Source organism: Neltuma alba, unplaced genomic scaffold, assembly GCF_004799145.2.
Source record: "Neltuma alba isolate B1F8T4 unplaced genomic scaffold, ASM479914v2 tig00003186_pilon, whole genome shotgun sequence".
Lineage (NCBI taxonomy): Eukaryota > Viridiplantae > Streptophyta > Magnoliopsida > Fabales > Fabaceae > Neltuma > Neltuma alba.
Window position 1 is genome coordinate 1167062 of NW_021633177.1, and position 15386 is coordinate 1182447.

Genomic DNA, 15386 nt, shown 5'->3' on the forward strand with positions numbered 1-15386 from the left:
GTAAAATGAGTTTTATATTTAAAATTAGAACAGTAATTAATTTCAGTATGAGATAATGTTCTTTTTGAGTGCCACGTGAAATCTTGCTATGATTTTAAAATGAGAAACATGTAAATAATCGGCGCGGTTACTCTTGGATTTGTGTTGATATATATATATATAGAGAGAGAGAGAGAGAGACGGTTGTTCGGTGCAACAGGGGAGACAGAACCAGGCATCCAGATATTATATCTTGCATATTAATTAATTAATTAATTATAAGAATATTGATATTTACTTTATTTACGGAGACTAGATTTGGGGGTGAGAAGCTGCACGGTCAAAAACAAAATGGGGAGGCAGCAGGCCGGTACAAAGAGGCAAGGTTTTGGGAAGGTAAATACGACAGTGCGGCTGGAAATTTCGTTTGACGTTTTTATTGTCTTGGAGAAGCAGCAAACACGGGGTATGGAACGCTAGCAGCTCAGAGGGGAAAACGACGATGACCCACGACCGTTTAGTTCTATCTCGAAAATTCCCAGAAAGTTACCTCAATGCCATATATGGATATGATATCAGATTCTTCCCCAATGAATGCTTTCACATTTGTCATTTGCCCTTCACGGAGGAACCTGTTCTCTCTTTTAAAGTTTTCCCTTTTGTTGTCCTCACATTTCATGCTTTGAACGAGTCTCTCAACATGCGCATGCATTTATACGCATATCTATAGTACAGTAAACAATTCGCAATTTAATTTTTTTTCTCAACATGCTGAGGCCAAAAAGAAATCTTTTTAACATGAATATCTCAAACTAATAAGTTTTCAATTGAATTTTCAATTTTCCCTATACATTGAACTGATAAACTTGCTGGTAAAAAAAAAAAAAAGAACTGATAAACTTGGAGTTAACGATAGAGACCTGCAAACTTCGCGGTTCTCATCTGAGATGAAACTATTCCCAATGTACGTATATATTAACAATCAAACATCTTCGTGGCAACATTTTATAATTCATTATATTATATATTTTGCTAACCAAAATGCTGAAAATTTTGTTTATTGTGTCTGAGGGAAAGAAACAAAAAGCAGAAGGGGTGGTTTAAGCGGTTGCGCAGAGGGAGCAGGGCCTATGATGAGAGGATACGAAGAGAAGAGAGGTACGTGTCTGATGCAAGCAAACACAAGGAAAGTTCGTGGAAGCTTCAAACTGGGAACATACTCCCAAATTTAGAGTACCCCCTGAAATATTGATCAGATCAGAAAGCATTCAATTCATCAATTCTTCAATATATACGATCCGGCCACCACTCAATAAGCTTCATTCCTTATAGCTGTGTGTCTGACATATGAGTATATATAAGCACATTCAGTTCGACAATATCTCTCGCTAACTGCACAGATAGATAGAGAGGGATGGATCAAGAGGACATTGAGAAGAAAGGAGAGGGAAGTGGGAAGAAGAGTATAATGACGGAGAGAGAGAATAGTAACTTTGGTATGAGAGGTCAAATGCTGAGGAAAATTATGGGCAACTTGCAAGAAGTTATCTTCGGCACCAAGCTTGCCGTGCTTTTTCCGGCCGTCCCTCTCGCCGTTGCCGCCGATACCTATCATTTTGGACGAGTAAGCCTTCTCACTCTCCACGCACCTCATGCTGCTAAATGCAGTTATTAGATAACTACCCTGAGAAAGTTAAGAAAATTCAGCCAGTGTATATGAAGTATGATCAAGTAGTTTCATAAGATTTGGTCTAAATTTGAAGAATGGTCGAAATAATTTTTAAGTTTTAGTTTTAATCCCTGTATTTAAATAAAGTTTTTAAGAAAATATGGGAATCAAAACTAAAATCCGATCAAATTATAAAAATCAACAACAATATTTACTCGTTGATATTTTAAAATATCACTTTTGATCATTCATATTGGAAACCATATAGAAAACTTGTAAATATATATATATGTTTATATATGATCCATGGGAAGAATCTGTTATATTCTTTAATTAAAGGTTGATCTTTCTCCCTGTCAGTTCTAAACTTCTCCCAGAGTGGAGGTAGGTCTCATTTCTCTTCACTATTATTATCTTCTTAAACTAAAAACTGCGTACGTACAACTCCCACAATCACATTAGAGCTGGTCTTGTTGTTCCATTTTACAGGTGAAATTAAGCATTTATATATTTTTTAGTTACGCGTCAAAAAAATTCAACAATTAATCGTTATGATGACTTGGGTTGGATGTGAAAATTAAATGTAGGCGTGGATCTTTGCTCTGAGCTTACTTGGGCTGGCCCCTCTAGCTGAACGTGTCAGCTTTCTCACTGAGTAAGTTTTCCTTTATGAACCCAACTCAATTTCATGCTCTAATTGGACGTATCAATTATTTTTCCTGATATACTTTATTTTTTAAAACCTTTTTCATGACTTGCTTTCTTTGGAAATTCAAGACAAATCGCATATTACACTGGCCCCACAGGTATATTATCATTAACCATTCCATTTTCATCATACGCCTGTTGGATACTTTTGTTAAGACTAAACAGTTTTGTTATCAGGACTTGCGCCCAGTATGATATTTTCTTTTCGTTTGGAATAATTATCAAGTTGAAAAAAAAAAAAACAACTAGTGTGGACTAGGTGAATAATTGATGGTTATATGTATAGAGATAGAAGTATAACGCAAGTGTGACGAACCTTTTTTGGCATAAAACGATGTGAAACAGTTGGAGGGCTTTTGAATGCCACATGTGGGAATGCGACTGAGATGATAATAGCACTATTGGCACTTCGCAAGAACAAAATCAACGTTGTCAAGTTCTCTCTTTTGGGTTCCATTCTCTCTAACCTCCTCTTGGTTCTTGGCTCTTCACTTCTCTGTGGAGGCCTTGCCAACCTAAAGAAAGAACAAAGATATGACCGAGTATGTCTTCTTTCTCTTCTGCAATATACTTCTTTTAATCCTAAATATAAGATCTATTTTGTAGTGTAAATACATTTGGGATTGGAGAAGTATTTCATTTCATAAAAAACTCAATTAATATTGTTTTAACCTATTCCTTTAACATGTTGTTGCTTTGAACAGAAACAGGCAGATGTAAACTCACTCCTTTTGCTTTTGGGGTTGCTTTGCCATTTGCTGCCATTGATCTTTAAGTATGCCCTAGCAGGGGACCATTATCCTATAGCCACCAGTACTCTTCAATTGTCAAGAGCAAGTAGCATTGTTATGCTTCTTGCTTATGTTGCTTATATCTTCTTCCAATTGAAAACTCACAGACAGATATTTGATTCACAGGAGGTAATGGATTAGAACAGAATCAACCCCACAAGAGTTTTTCATTCTGGGTTCCATTGAAATCTCAGAGAAAACCACTCTGTTTTTGTTTTACAAGCTGAACAAGCACTTGTCTTGGGGGAATATTTATGAAGCCGTGAGCTGACTATTTTAATGGAATGATGAGCAGGAAGATGAGGAAGAAGAGAAGGCAACAATAGGATTTTGGGTAGCATTTACGTGGCTGGTGGCCATGACACTGCTCATATCTTTGCTTTCTGAATATGTTGTGGGGACTATTGAGGTATACATACATATATCAGATTTATATATATAATTTGATTTGATTTGATTGGCTTCATTCTTGTTTATTTGAAAGTATATTCACCCTTTTACATGTTGTTAACTAGGCTGCTTCAGATTCTTGGGGTATTTCTGTAAGCTTCATTAGCATAATTTTGCTCCCAATTGTGGGGAATGCTGCAGAACATGCTGGTTCAATCATATTTGCTTTTAAGAACAAGCTGGTATGATTTTCCATTTTCATGGTCACTTCATAAACTTGAGTTTCTAGTCTTTTAATTAAAATGTGTCTTTACATATAACTCCCTGATTATTTTGCAGGATATATCGCTTGGTGTTGCTATGGGATCTGCAACCCAAATTTCTATGTTTGTGGTAACGCTGCTTAGAAACTAAGATCTCTCTCTCTCTCTCTCTCACACACACACACAAAGTCATTAATTAATCTAATTTTTGTTTGTAATTAAATTCTTATCATGTAATTATCAATGTTTCAGGTTCCATTAAGTGTGATTGTTGCATGGATAATGGGTGTGCGAATGGACCTAGATTTTAATCTCCTAGAAACTGGGTGTCTTGCGCTGACCATAATAGTCACAGCTTTCACTTTGCAGGTAATTTGGTAACTCACAAAGTTCTTATATGGATACTCACTTTTATTTAATAATGTTATTTCTGTTCATAAAATATCTTATTTGACCAGTATGATTCTGTTGTATTACATTTAGGATGGAACTTCACACTATATGAAAGGAGTGGTGCTTACCCTTTGCTACTTTGTCATTGCTGCATGCTTTTTTGTTCATAAAGTTCCATTAGCCAGTAAGTGCCTCTCTCAACTCTTAAGATTTTAAACACTTAGAAATTTCAAGTTTTTCTTGTTAGGAGGTGGCATCTATCCCACTTATATACACCTTAAAGTTAGATAGATTGGATGTGATTATACCCAATTGTCTTCACTGGAACAAAAAAAAAAAAAGCACTTTCGCATTTTACGAGACAAAATCTTTTAACATATTTATTTTGTACAATACAAAATGCACAATCAATTAGCTAAATAATATTTTGGGATTTTATATTCTCACGATAACAATTATTTTTATTTGATCGTTTGGTTTCTTGAGTGCAGATCAAATTCCTGGAGGGAATGTTAGATTTCAACCATCTGTGAATGCCATGGCCACTTGACTTGATTAGTGGCTTAATTCACTTCTTGGCAGCTGCAGAAAGCTAAGAAAATCCAAGACGTCACCGTTTTATGGATTTCAGAGATAATGAGAACTTCTTTTCACTTGGAAGTGGAGAGTTTGGATGCCACTACTTTATGCTTCAAATTGCGACATTTTCAGACTCAGGTGTTGAGCTCCATCACAAACCAAAAAAAAAAAGGTTAATTATACAATAGGATCCAAAGAAGGCTCTGTGTAGTACTTTCTTTGTAATAATAAGGTTTCACTCTTGACTTTTGGGGTTCAAAATAACGCTCGTACGCTCTTTCCCTTTTTGTTTAATCTTCCTGTGAGGATCATTTTTCATGTACTTAATTTACTAAAGAAAAAGAAATAAATAAATCCCTTGTCACATTGAATTTAGAAATAAATTATCACTGAACCAACATGCATGTTTGTATATCAATAAACTTGGCATTCTTACTTGAGTTCACTTCACAAGTCAGGTATAGTATCACTGTCAGGTCGATATAGTAATTACTATGGCAGTCCTCTAATCCTTTGGATCTATGTGTTATATCCAATCATCTTCTCTGGAAATTCAAGAATTTGACGGATACAGCAAAGGAGCCAAAGAAGAGGAGAACAAAGCCAATAAGCACTAAAGCAGACACCAGCACAGCAGAAACTCCATTAATCTCAAGATCATATCCAAGGCTTGAAGCTAAGTACTGCTTTACAGTTCCCTCGAATCCAGGTCCCACTATGATGGTTTCAACATCGCCAAACTGGGATGTGATAATACCACGTAGCGTCCATGCAACTGGGCAGATGTAATAGAACCAAATCCACCACCCCGGAATACTCTGCAACGTGCAAGCCATTTGCGTTATTAACTTATTATGAGGAACACCAGAATAGAATGAATAATGGCTAGGAAAATAAGTATTTCCTAATTTCTGAGGCCTATAGAGCAGAGAGGAAGATAAGTATTCCTCGAACTAAAATGAAGGAGATATTTAACCAAAAGTATAGCATATCACTCACCGATTTTGGAATCAGAAAACCTGAGAGGAGATTCCATAAAGAGTAAAATGCGGAAGAAATAACAGCTGCCAAGTGCTGGGATGGGGTCAAACCAACAGCCATCATGCCGTAGAAGGTGAAGTAGGTGAAAGTCAAGAACATAAACAGAAGATAGAGGAGGAATTTTCCTGCAATATAATAGTTAAGCTTCAAATAACGGCCAAGAACAGATACACAACCATTTAAGCAATCGGCAGTTCGGATGCGTTTAACCAAAAAAAAAAAAAGGAAAAAGGAAAGAAAAATACTCTAACTACAAGCATTATAAATTCTCATGTAATGAATTCGCAAATGTGCATCAGCAGATTCCCAGGTCCAAGATCTATATATAGAAGCTGAAATCTTACCAGCTGTTAATTCAAAATCGACCATGAAATATGTGATTACGCCATATAAAATTGTCTGGACCAAAATGTAAGGGATCTCCACAAGACCCTGTTGATCAAATTAAGCACGGATGATATTTGTTAATTAAGTATAGTTCACAGTTGGACATTATATCATTTTGAAAATTTGTGTAGAACAGTGCCAAAAACCACCTGGGCTGCGGCATATGCGATTGGAGAGTACATTCCAGCTGCTTTCTCTCTATAAAAGACCGTCCTTTCTATTGAAACTATTGGTTGTACGGAAGAAGCATTATTCACACCAAGAAACAAGCACGCGGAATAAAGAGCTCCCATAGCAACCATTAAGTTTTGAGTTGTTGCTCTGCAAAATAAATTCATAACCTCCATTATTATAAAAGACATGTTTGCGCACATTTGTAGATAGATATTTCCCTTCATGAGACATAAGAATATGAGAATGAAACGGTACGGATGCTCACCTTTTTGAGCCAGCCTCCCAAAATACGGAACCAAATATTAAAGCACTGACTGTGGTGAAAAATAACCTCACGGCGTTATACTGTGGACTTCTCCAGTACACAAGATTTTGTTTCCGTAAGTTCAATGAAAGTTGGGTCATCAGGTTTTGCGAATACATGGAGTCAAACTTGAGGGGTTCTGAACCAGGAGGAGGATGTGAGAACTCCTTAATAGATTGTTCCACCGTCCTGAGGTAAATTAAACACTCATAAGAGAAAAAAAATTATTCATTCACTATATTACTACGTATTTAAGAGGAATGAAAGAGAAAGACTTCTCTAGTAGCACCACAGAGAAAACAGCTCGCGTATAATGAAAATCACCTGTATTGTTCAGAGTTCCTGTAAATATCAGCAAAATCCACGTCAAGTTTCTCTTCAGCTGCAGGTGTAGTTACCTCAAGTACCCAAGTAGCTGGATTGTAGCCACTTGGAATAGGGGTTATTCCTTTGATACTCTGCAAAGAAAAATAGAAAAATAACTACACAAAAATTTAATGAAAACTGAAAGAAAAACAAATTATGCATAATCATTTTATATTTAACTAATGCAATATAGGACCTGAACTTCCTTGATTTATATGTCTTGTGTATTCTGTTCATAGTTTTGCTAAGAAGAATTAATAGATTTGACAATATATAGGCTTTAATTGGAGGACCAGGGCAGAGCAGGACGTTTTTCCATTTGATTAAGCAAATCGATGCAACAGACAATGTAAACCAGAATACGGATTTGCTGAAAAATAAACTGTAATGTCACCTGAAAATAGTCTATCATTATCTGTGACTGCGTACCAAGTTTTCCTCCATATATCACTCGACCCCCACGTTTCATTAGAAGTAACTGAAAGGAGAAAACGTAGTTTAGACTCCTCAGGCCAAAACCAGAGTGTCATCTGGAAGTTATTCTTAGAGCACTTAACAGATCAGAATACAGGAATTGAACTAACTTCATCAAATGCTTCAAATATATCAATACTAGGTTGATGTATGGTGCAAACCACCGTTCTTCCAGTATTAACTGTATTGCGAACAGTTCGCATTACAATGGCCGCCGCACGTGCATCAAGTCCCGATGTAGGTTCATCCATAAAAATAATGGAAGGGTTTGCAACAAGCTCTACTGCAATTGTTAATCGCTTTCTCTGCTCCGTTGATAAGCCAGAACTACCTGGCAAGCCAACCAAAGCATGTCTTAGAGCATCTAGCTCAACTAGTCTCATTACTTCTTCAACAAATTCCTACATGACACATTTGAAGGAGAAATACTAAGAAAAATAATTCTCCATAGCCAGATATTAAACGGGGCAAAAAAAAAACTGTCTAATGAAGCAGCTTACACGTTTTGAATGTTCGCCGACATCCTTTGAAAGACGAAGAGATGAAGAAAACCATAGGGACTCCTCAACAGTAACTTGAGGAGAGTGTATATCATTTTGTTCAACATATCCTGATATTCTGGCAAATGTCTTCTGCACTTTTGGGTGACCAGATATTCTAATGTCGCCTTCTATGTATCCTCCAGTTTTTCTGCCGGCTAGAACATCCATTAAAGTGGTCTTTCCCGCTCCACTTGCCCCGACTAATGCAGTAAGAACGCCGGGTGAGAACACTCCGCTCACATTTGCCAAGAGCTGCAACCTAGTTTCTGGGATTCCTTGCTTACTTAACTCCTGATAAAACAAGTTAGTTAATCAGTTGAAGAGGGGGTGAAAAAGTACATCTGGTGTTTGCTTTGCCTAGTCGTATATTCGTAATAGAATCCAGAAAAGCAAGAAACCCACCTTGGGCATGTCAACAAAATAATTGACTTGGTGGAATGTCATAGTCAATTGTTGAAATGGAAGAATCATTCCCTTTGCTTTACTTCCTTTTCCAGGAGACATAGAACCCGTGTCCTTTACCTGCTTATCACTATGCGCCGTCAAGCCAACCGCATTACCATCTCCAGTAGAATTGTTGTCTAAGTCATCGGGAAAAACCATCTGCGCTTTTCTCAGTGCTGAAGCATGAAATCATCAAGAATTAAGAGGAGATAGAGGGTATTAAAGAATTGTGAAAGAACACAGAACAGATACCATAGAACAGTGAAAGGAATGAATAACATATATAAGGAAAATGCTAAGGAATAAAAATCAAAACGAAATAAAGTGATTAAGAGAAAAACTGTACACTTACGATTCAAATAGGCCAAGGCCAAAGTGACCATGCTGTTGAAAAAAATTGCATAGACGAGTAAAACTCCAACACCAGCCCAAAACCAGTAATCTTGGGTCGGTAAACTATGTGACTGGAGGACGTTAAAACCAACCGTGTTGTCCCCGGCTAATGATTTCTACAAACAGATTACGGAATTAGTACATAATCTACAGCAAAACATCCGTTAGTATTAATAAAAAAACACATATACAAAAGTTACATTAGCCCCGCTTCAATACCTGCATCCACCTGGTGGCAGTAAATTCGTTAACTGAGATGGCGCGTTGTCCATAGGTAAGGGGTGACAACCAGTAGCCCCAAATCCACCATGGCTTGATCATTCCTGAAAAGATATTAATGGTCAGATCATCAACAGCAGTTTGATAGAACTTAATCTATCCGAAAGGTTGTGCAAATTAAAGGGTACCCTTGGGAACAATGAATCCTCCCAGCAAGAATGTAATCAGCAGCGCAGCTGAACCAAATGTATTAGCAAGAACCATATCTCGAGCAATAGAAGCCATCATCCGAAAGAGACCTAACGCCATTTGGTGCATTATAAAAAGTAAAAGCATGTAGCGAAAAAACCTGAAATAGTTAACAGAATTAGGCAAATATGGGTATGCGCTTAAGAGGCTAGAAAGGGAGAAACTTGCAATAGAAAGGATGAGAGTAATAAATTAAGGTACCTTCCAGCAGCAGGAGCAAATCCAATGCTATAGTATACTACTACAGTCCATACTAGTGCTTCAATAACTGAATAGGGCACACGAAGAAGCCAACTAGAAGAAGACCAAGCCATTGCAGTATAGAAAAAATTATCTCTTTGCTTATAAAAAACTGGAAGCCGAGATATCATGAGAGGTAGCTCCGAAAATCCGTTAAACATCATGTGAACGAGCCCAAAAAACAGAGCCGAGAGATAAAGGTTTCCATTATACTCATCCGTTGGATGTAGTCTTGTTCGAATGAATATCGTGCATGTGACAAATCCAACAAAAACAACCTAACAACATGAAAATAAACAGTCAAATCCAATGTATATCTTGTTAAGTCACCGTCGCAAGAATCTTCATCTCTTCGAGCTTGAACGAATAATTTATGATGCTGAGAGTTTAAATTAAAAATTATTTTTATGTATAAAGAAAAGTCAAAATAAAGTGTTAGTTCTAAATATAAATCAAGGCCCAAAAAAAGTTCTAAATATAAATCTGCAACAGCATGAAATGCCGAGTTTTTGAGGTCCCTTTTCATTTATAAAATCGCTGGCACAAACCCCCCACAATTATACCGAAATTCTGTGTTTTTGCAGCTCGACGTATTTTTTAGGTATATTTAGTATCTTAAAATATTTTGTAATATATACAGGACTTAAAATACCTTTTTAGGTACATTCAGCACTGTGAAATATTTTTTAATACATTTAACACCTTAAAATATTTTTTTAAGTGTATCCCGCACTTAAAAATTCGGATACTATGTGGGGAGAAGGTTTTTACGGTACGTCAGTACCTATGCCAAAAGGTAAGATTAAAATGTGAAAAAGAGAGAGAGAGAGAGAGAGAGAGAGAGTTCATGCACGACAATTTAATAATAAAGCGTACCTGGCAGGTTCTAAATATATAAAGGAAGCTATGCCTTTTGATCAAGAGCACTTCTCGTGCAAAGCAAGCTTTAGAGAGTTCCCACTTTGATGCAGCAAATTTAGTTCTGGCCAAAGCTGAAGGATGGCTCTTTGATTTGTCATATGGAACAGATAGCATGGAATCCACAGACCTTCCAAATTCAGATTTTCTAAAGGCATCTGCAATTTCACGGACTGAGAGAAACCTGTATGGTTTCGAAGGATCAGCCCAGTATTGAGCTTGATCCTTTTTGGAGGTCACCTGCTCAGAAAGGAAAAAAATAAATAAATAAGTGAGCATACAATCAGAAAGCAGTACGTAGGCCATAAAAAGCATATTGGCTTAGAAGATATAGACCTCCTGAAGAAAGTCTGCAACGCCCTTACGAGGTGGAAGTTTGAAACCTAATGATTCGAAAAACTCCAGTACATTTTCTCGAGGGCCATGATATACCACATGCCCTTCGGACAGAAGCACCAGATCATCAAACAGCTCAAATGTCTCGGGTGCAGGCTGAAGGAGAGCCATGAGTACAGTAGCTTCCATCAGATGAACAAAATTCTTTATGCATTTAACTATCTGGAACGTAGTAGAGCTATCAAGTCCAGTTGATATTTCATCCATAAATAGAGTTTTTCTTGGTCCAACAATCATTTCTCCTGGAAGAAGGGGAAAAAAAAAAGGCGATGCACTTGCTTGTCATTGATTGCTGCAACTATATGTACGCGAAGCTCAAATCAGTGACATCTTAATATTTAACTCATCCGGCTACGACATAATAACAGCATTTGTAAAATTCTTAGTTTATAGATGATCTAGATCCTAGAAACTGCCTACAGATCTCAAACAATAAAGTTCTAGTTGTATTATCAGATGAACTAAAATAGAATTACTTCAGTTGCAACAGAAAAAACAATTTAAAAAAGTAATGTAGTTAATCTAAGCAGTTTCTATGACGAGTTCCAAATGTTTAGCACAAAGCCATTATAACTAGCTAACGTAAAGGGAAGAGCCAAACCCGTCGTAACTCTTTTTCTCTGGCCACCAGACACTCCCCTCATCATATCGTTCCCAACTATCGTCTCCGAACATATATCGAGACCAAGTACTTTCAAAACATAGTCTGTGGCCACACTATGCTTTTTACCACCAATGGATGATGCCTGTGGAGGGTAAGAATTTCAAGTAGTAAGTTAGGAGATATGCCGGCATATTGGATTACAAGAGAGAGAACGGATAAGTTTTTTCTCACTCAGTTAATTGGTAACGGGTTCGTTTAGAGTAGCTTATAAAAAGCTTTTTAATTATAGTTTACAGAATACGAAACAAGCATGTTAGAAGAATTTTGTCTTGATTTATATGAAATATGCTTATAAATGGTTATATAAGTGATACCAAACAATCGCACGATTTCATTATTTAGAAAGTTAGTTGTATATATTGTTGATCAGCTCAACTACTAATGCATCTAAAAATAGACACTATTCGAAATTCAATGAATGAGAGAAAGCATCACTCATTTAATGAACACATTTCATGAAATGGCATTGGAGTCAAGTAGCCTGTGCATTATTTTTATAATATACTACACAATTTAGATAGCAACCTTCATAAAGGCGTCAATTTCTGGACTTGGTCGTATGTTTCTTTCCTTCTCAAGGCGACTCAGTTCCTTTGTGTATCCTGAAAGGAAGGAAGATTTTGTTAATATAATATAGCTGCAAGTTTCTAAGGTTAAATGCATTTTTAACCGTTAGCTTAATTAATGAAGTCAATATATATACCTGCAAAACCTTCACTTGCGCCTTGACATCTGGCAGCAAAATCGAAAGTTTCTCTTACCGTCAGTTCTGCTATGTGATTATCTGTTTGGCTAATGTATGCAGAAGTCCTTTGAACACAGAACTCATCTAGATCATGTCCATTGTACGTTATACTGCCGCTTTTCTGCAGAGGGGGGGAAAAAAGAACAATGAAAAATATTTTAAAAATTTGGAGAATCAGTTTTTTAAGGATGTGTAATGATCTTAAATGGATTAAACTGCATTCAGCATCTTAAAAAATTTTGTCAGGTGCACCAAGCACTCCTAAAGTATTTTTTTCAAGTGTGTTCAGCATTTTAAAGCTTTTTTTTTTGCATCTAGCAAACCGAAATATTTTTTTCATGTGAATCCAGCACCTTGTAATAATTTTTTTTTGTGTGCATCTAATACCAAAGCATAATATTTCAGTATACTGAATGCATCCGAAAATTACCTCGGGATGCAATTTAACCCGTCTTAAACTATTGATACTAAAGTTCATGCTATAAAATCTGGGCTTCTCAACAGTGCAATCCAGATAAAAATCCTCAAACCTAATTTGTTTTTTCCTTCTAGGCCTAAATGCTTTCTAGTGTTAAATGGATTAAAACCAAATCACTCCGCCTAGAGGACATGCCAACCCATAATCCCGAGAGCCCATTCTACATAATCGGAGATTAATCACCCCGTCCACTGTTTTTTCAGTTTTATTAGATACTTCCAATCCTTATTGCACGAAAGGAAATCCGGCATGTTTTATAATATAACATGTTTTGCCTAGTACATTAATTTATTCCACCTAGCGTCTCTCACTAAGTATAAAATTTCCTAGCTAATTAACTAAACTCCTCTAATTAATAACTTTTTTTGAGAGTAGTTTTAATATTTTTCATGAAATAACTAATTTCAGCTAACTTTAGTAATTTATGTAAACTTGTTTTTAGGTGTTTATAATAAAGAATGGGGGAAGCATTAATCATTCGAATGGTAAAATGCAACCTGTTGCGACTTTGAGCAATTTATTTTAACTCAGTTCCCTAAAGTATTTGTCTTTATTGATATGAAATATATTTTTTAACAAATTAAAAAGTATGTACATAGTACTGATGATATTTAACAAAGAAAAAGGTGTAGATATTAGCGAATAAACATAAACGTTACCTTCAGGTTGGTATCAAGCTTGCCAGCTAGAGCCAAAAGCAGGGAAGTTTTCCCCGACCCGGGTGGACCCAATAGCAAAGTCATCCTACAGAAATAATTAATGACGTGTTCTAATTACAAAGTGTTGTTGAATAATACACCAAACTCATTACTTTTACCCAGAAAGAAAACAGCACACATGAAAGTCCTGAACTTCTCAGATAAAGAACATTATATTCACTTGTGATATGCCTCACTTGTGATATCAACCACCATGACTTTCTATTGTCTGATTCAATATATAGACATATATACATATATATATATATATATATTAGTAATTAGTAATTTATTACTTCTTGCTCCATTCCGCTGAAATTGCCAACAGTTTATGTGGAGTCGTCAATTTCATATAAACCCATGTGCTTGTTTGTATTCAATTCAAGAAATAGCGTAACTGAACCACACTTTACTGAAAGAAAATGTATTCGTTCCATATATTAACGAGTGATGACTTCGTTCTGCCAGACATAACCGAAAAACAGCTTTTATGATTTGATATGGGACGTGTTAGTGTCCGGGAAGCAAGATTTTGTTTCGTAAATTAGTACTTACGTACAAGTCTTTAAATTAGTAGTATATCATTAGATTAACCCAATAAAGACATTTTAACGGCACATGACGGAAGTAGAAAATGACAGTAGAAGAAGAAGCATTACCTTTTAGGTTTGATGACGCCACTGACATTATCCAGGATGGTTAGTGAATGCCTTTTGGGTCGAAATATCCCCAGTTTGGTTAGAACATTCTGGGTGCATCCGCAACGAATTGGAGTTAGAGATTCAGATAGAGTTTATTATCAGGAATTAAAAAAACGGAAATAAATTCAAAATGAAGAACCTCAATAACGTCCCGTGTGGAATTGATCAGAGTTGGGAGAGCTCTTGAACCGATTTGAACATCAGCCTCAATATTCAAGTTCTTATACCTCACTTCGATCTTGGGCACTTCCAATTGAACTCTGTATCCGGAAAAAAAAAATGGCAATAACAAAACAGCTAAAGCAAAATCAAAGAAAGACTGATCCTTTTCGTGTAGTACGTACGTATCTATATGGATACGTGTGAATCCAACACAAACGGTTTCCATATACAATTTGAAGTAATATAACATACTTGATTGTAGAACTGGATATATGTATTCATTTTTTTGAAAAAAAATATGAGAGTACTCATCAGTTTTTACGTTGAGATAATTTATGCTCTAAACAGGTACGATTCTTCATGAAGAACTTTCAAAACCGAAAAATACAGACACCTGTCAAGCCGTTCTTTGATGCCAGAAAGAAGCCTGTAATTGTCTTGATCATTGGTAGCTAATGCCTGCTTGACGACGAGTTCACGGTGAGCGCGATTGAGCTTCCTCACATCGATTAATCTATCCGCTCCTTTCTCGTCATCTGTCTCACCGGCTGTCCGAGACGCTTGCCTGACTAGCGCAAAATTGTTCCTCTTCTGCGACGGCAGTCTAGAAATCGCCGCCCACCGGAGCTCCTCTTCGTCCTCCTCCAACGTCTCCGAGTTCGATGGCCTCGCGAAGCTCTCGCTTCGCAGTGATCCGGCGTCGAAATATTCGGTCCCGTCAGTAGCTGCTGCCATTCTCTCTCTCTCTCTGTGGTTCTTTCTCTCTCCTGCAGAGCGTTAGGGAAGAAAGAAAAGTGTACGGGCGGGGGGAAGGAGGAGAGACGAACGTAGAAGAAACAATGCAATGAATCGCACAGGTGCAGGGCCAATTTAGAGAGAAGCAGGATGGAATTACGTTAAAGCCCACGCATTTGGCGGCGCCAGAAACCTTCGTCTGTTGTGGTTGTCATGGTTATGATGGGAATTTCATCACTTCCTTTTCCAAATTCAGTTACGCTGTTTTCCCTTTTTTCGGATCA

At 36.8% G+C, this 15386-nt stretch overlaps 2 protein-coding genes across 2 annotated transcripts; one reads left to right on the forward strand and one right to left on the reverse strand.

Annotated features, from left to right (window-relative positions):
• The first annotated feature begins 1314 nt into the window (after window positions 1–1314).
• LOC114740692 (vacuolar cation/proton exchanger 3) lies at window positions 1315–5147 on the forward strand. Its single transcript, XM_028928896.1, has 11 exons — window positions 1315–1603; window positions 2236–2303; window positions 2426–2454; window positions 2702–2898; window positions 3061–3276; window positions 3443–3556; window positions 3663–3779; window positions 3877–3930; window positions 4053–4169; window positions 4284–4377; window positions 4685–5147. The coding sequence occupies exons 1-11, from the start codon at window positions 1394–1396 to the stop codon at window positions 4741–4743; spliced, it is 1275 nt and encodes a 424-aa protein (XP_028784729.1). The 5' UTR covers window positions 1315–1393; the 3' UTR covers window positions 4744–5147.
• On the reverse strand, window positions 4944–15150 carry LOC114740689 (ABC transporter G family member 31). Its single transcript, XM_028928893.1, has 23 exons — window positions 14762–15150; window positions 14345–14465; window positions 14164–14252; window positions 13466–13550; window positions 12287–12449; window positions 12109–12185; window positions 11521–11665; window positions 10860–11161; window positions 10482–10763; window positions 9567–9883; window positions 9305–9465; window positions 9117–9220; window positions 8857–9013; window positions 8463–8680; window positions 8019–8351; window positions 7629–7919; window positions 7439–7522; window positions 7003–7136; window positions 6640–6867; window positions 6350–6521; window positions 6158–6245; window positions 5772–5938; window positions 4944–5590 (listed from the first exon to the last, which is right to left on the reverse strand). The coding sequence occupies exons 1-23, from the start codon at window positions 15100–15102 to the stop codon at window positions 5309–5311; spliced, it is 4341 nt and encodes a 1446-aa protein (XP_028784726.1). The 5' UTR covers window positions 15103–15150; the 3' UTR covers window positions 4944–5308.
• Window positions 15151–15386: the final 236 nt, after the last annotated feature.

Bases quoted from the DNA above. Each gene is read 5' to 3' on its own strand.
- LOC114740689 (XM_028928893.1), bottom strand. From the start codon at position 15,102: ATGGCAGCAGCTACTGACGGGACCGAATATTTCGACGCCGGATCACTG. The intron at 8,681-8,856 runs GTAAGTGTACAG...TTCATGCTTCAG, and splicing joins GGCCTTGGCCTATTTGAATC to CACTGAGAAAAGCGCAGATG. The intron at 7,523-7,628 runs GTTAGTTCAATT...TTCTCCTTTCAG, and splicing joins TATTTGAAGCATTTGATGAA to TTACTTCTAATGAAACGTGG.
- LOC114740692 (XM_028928896.1), top strand. From the start codon at position 1,394: ATGGATCAAGAGGACATTGAGAAGAAAGGAGAGGGAAGTGGGAAGAAG. The intron at 2,455-2,701 runs GTATATTATCAT...GATGTGAAACAG, and splicing joins ATATTACACTGGCCCCACAG to TTGGAGGGCTTTTGAATGCC. The intron at 3,557-3,662 runs GTATACATACAT...GTTGTTAACTAG, and splicing joins ATGTTGTGGGGACTATTGAG to GCTGCTTCAGATTCTTGGGG.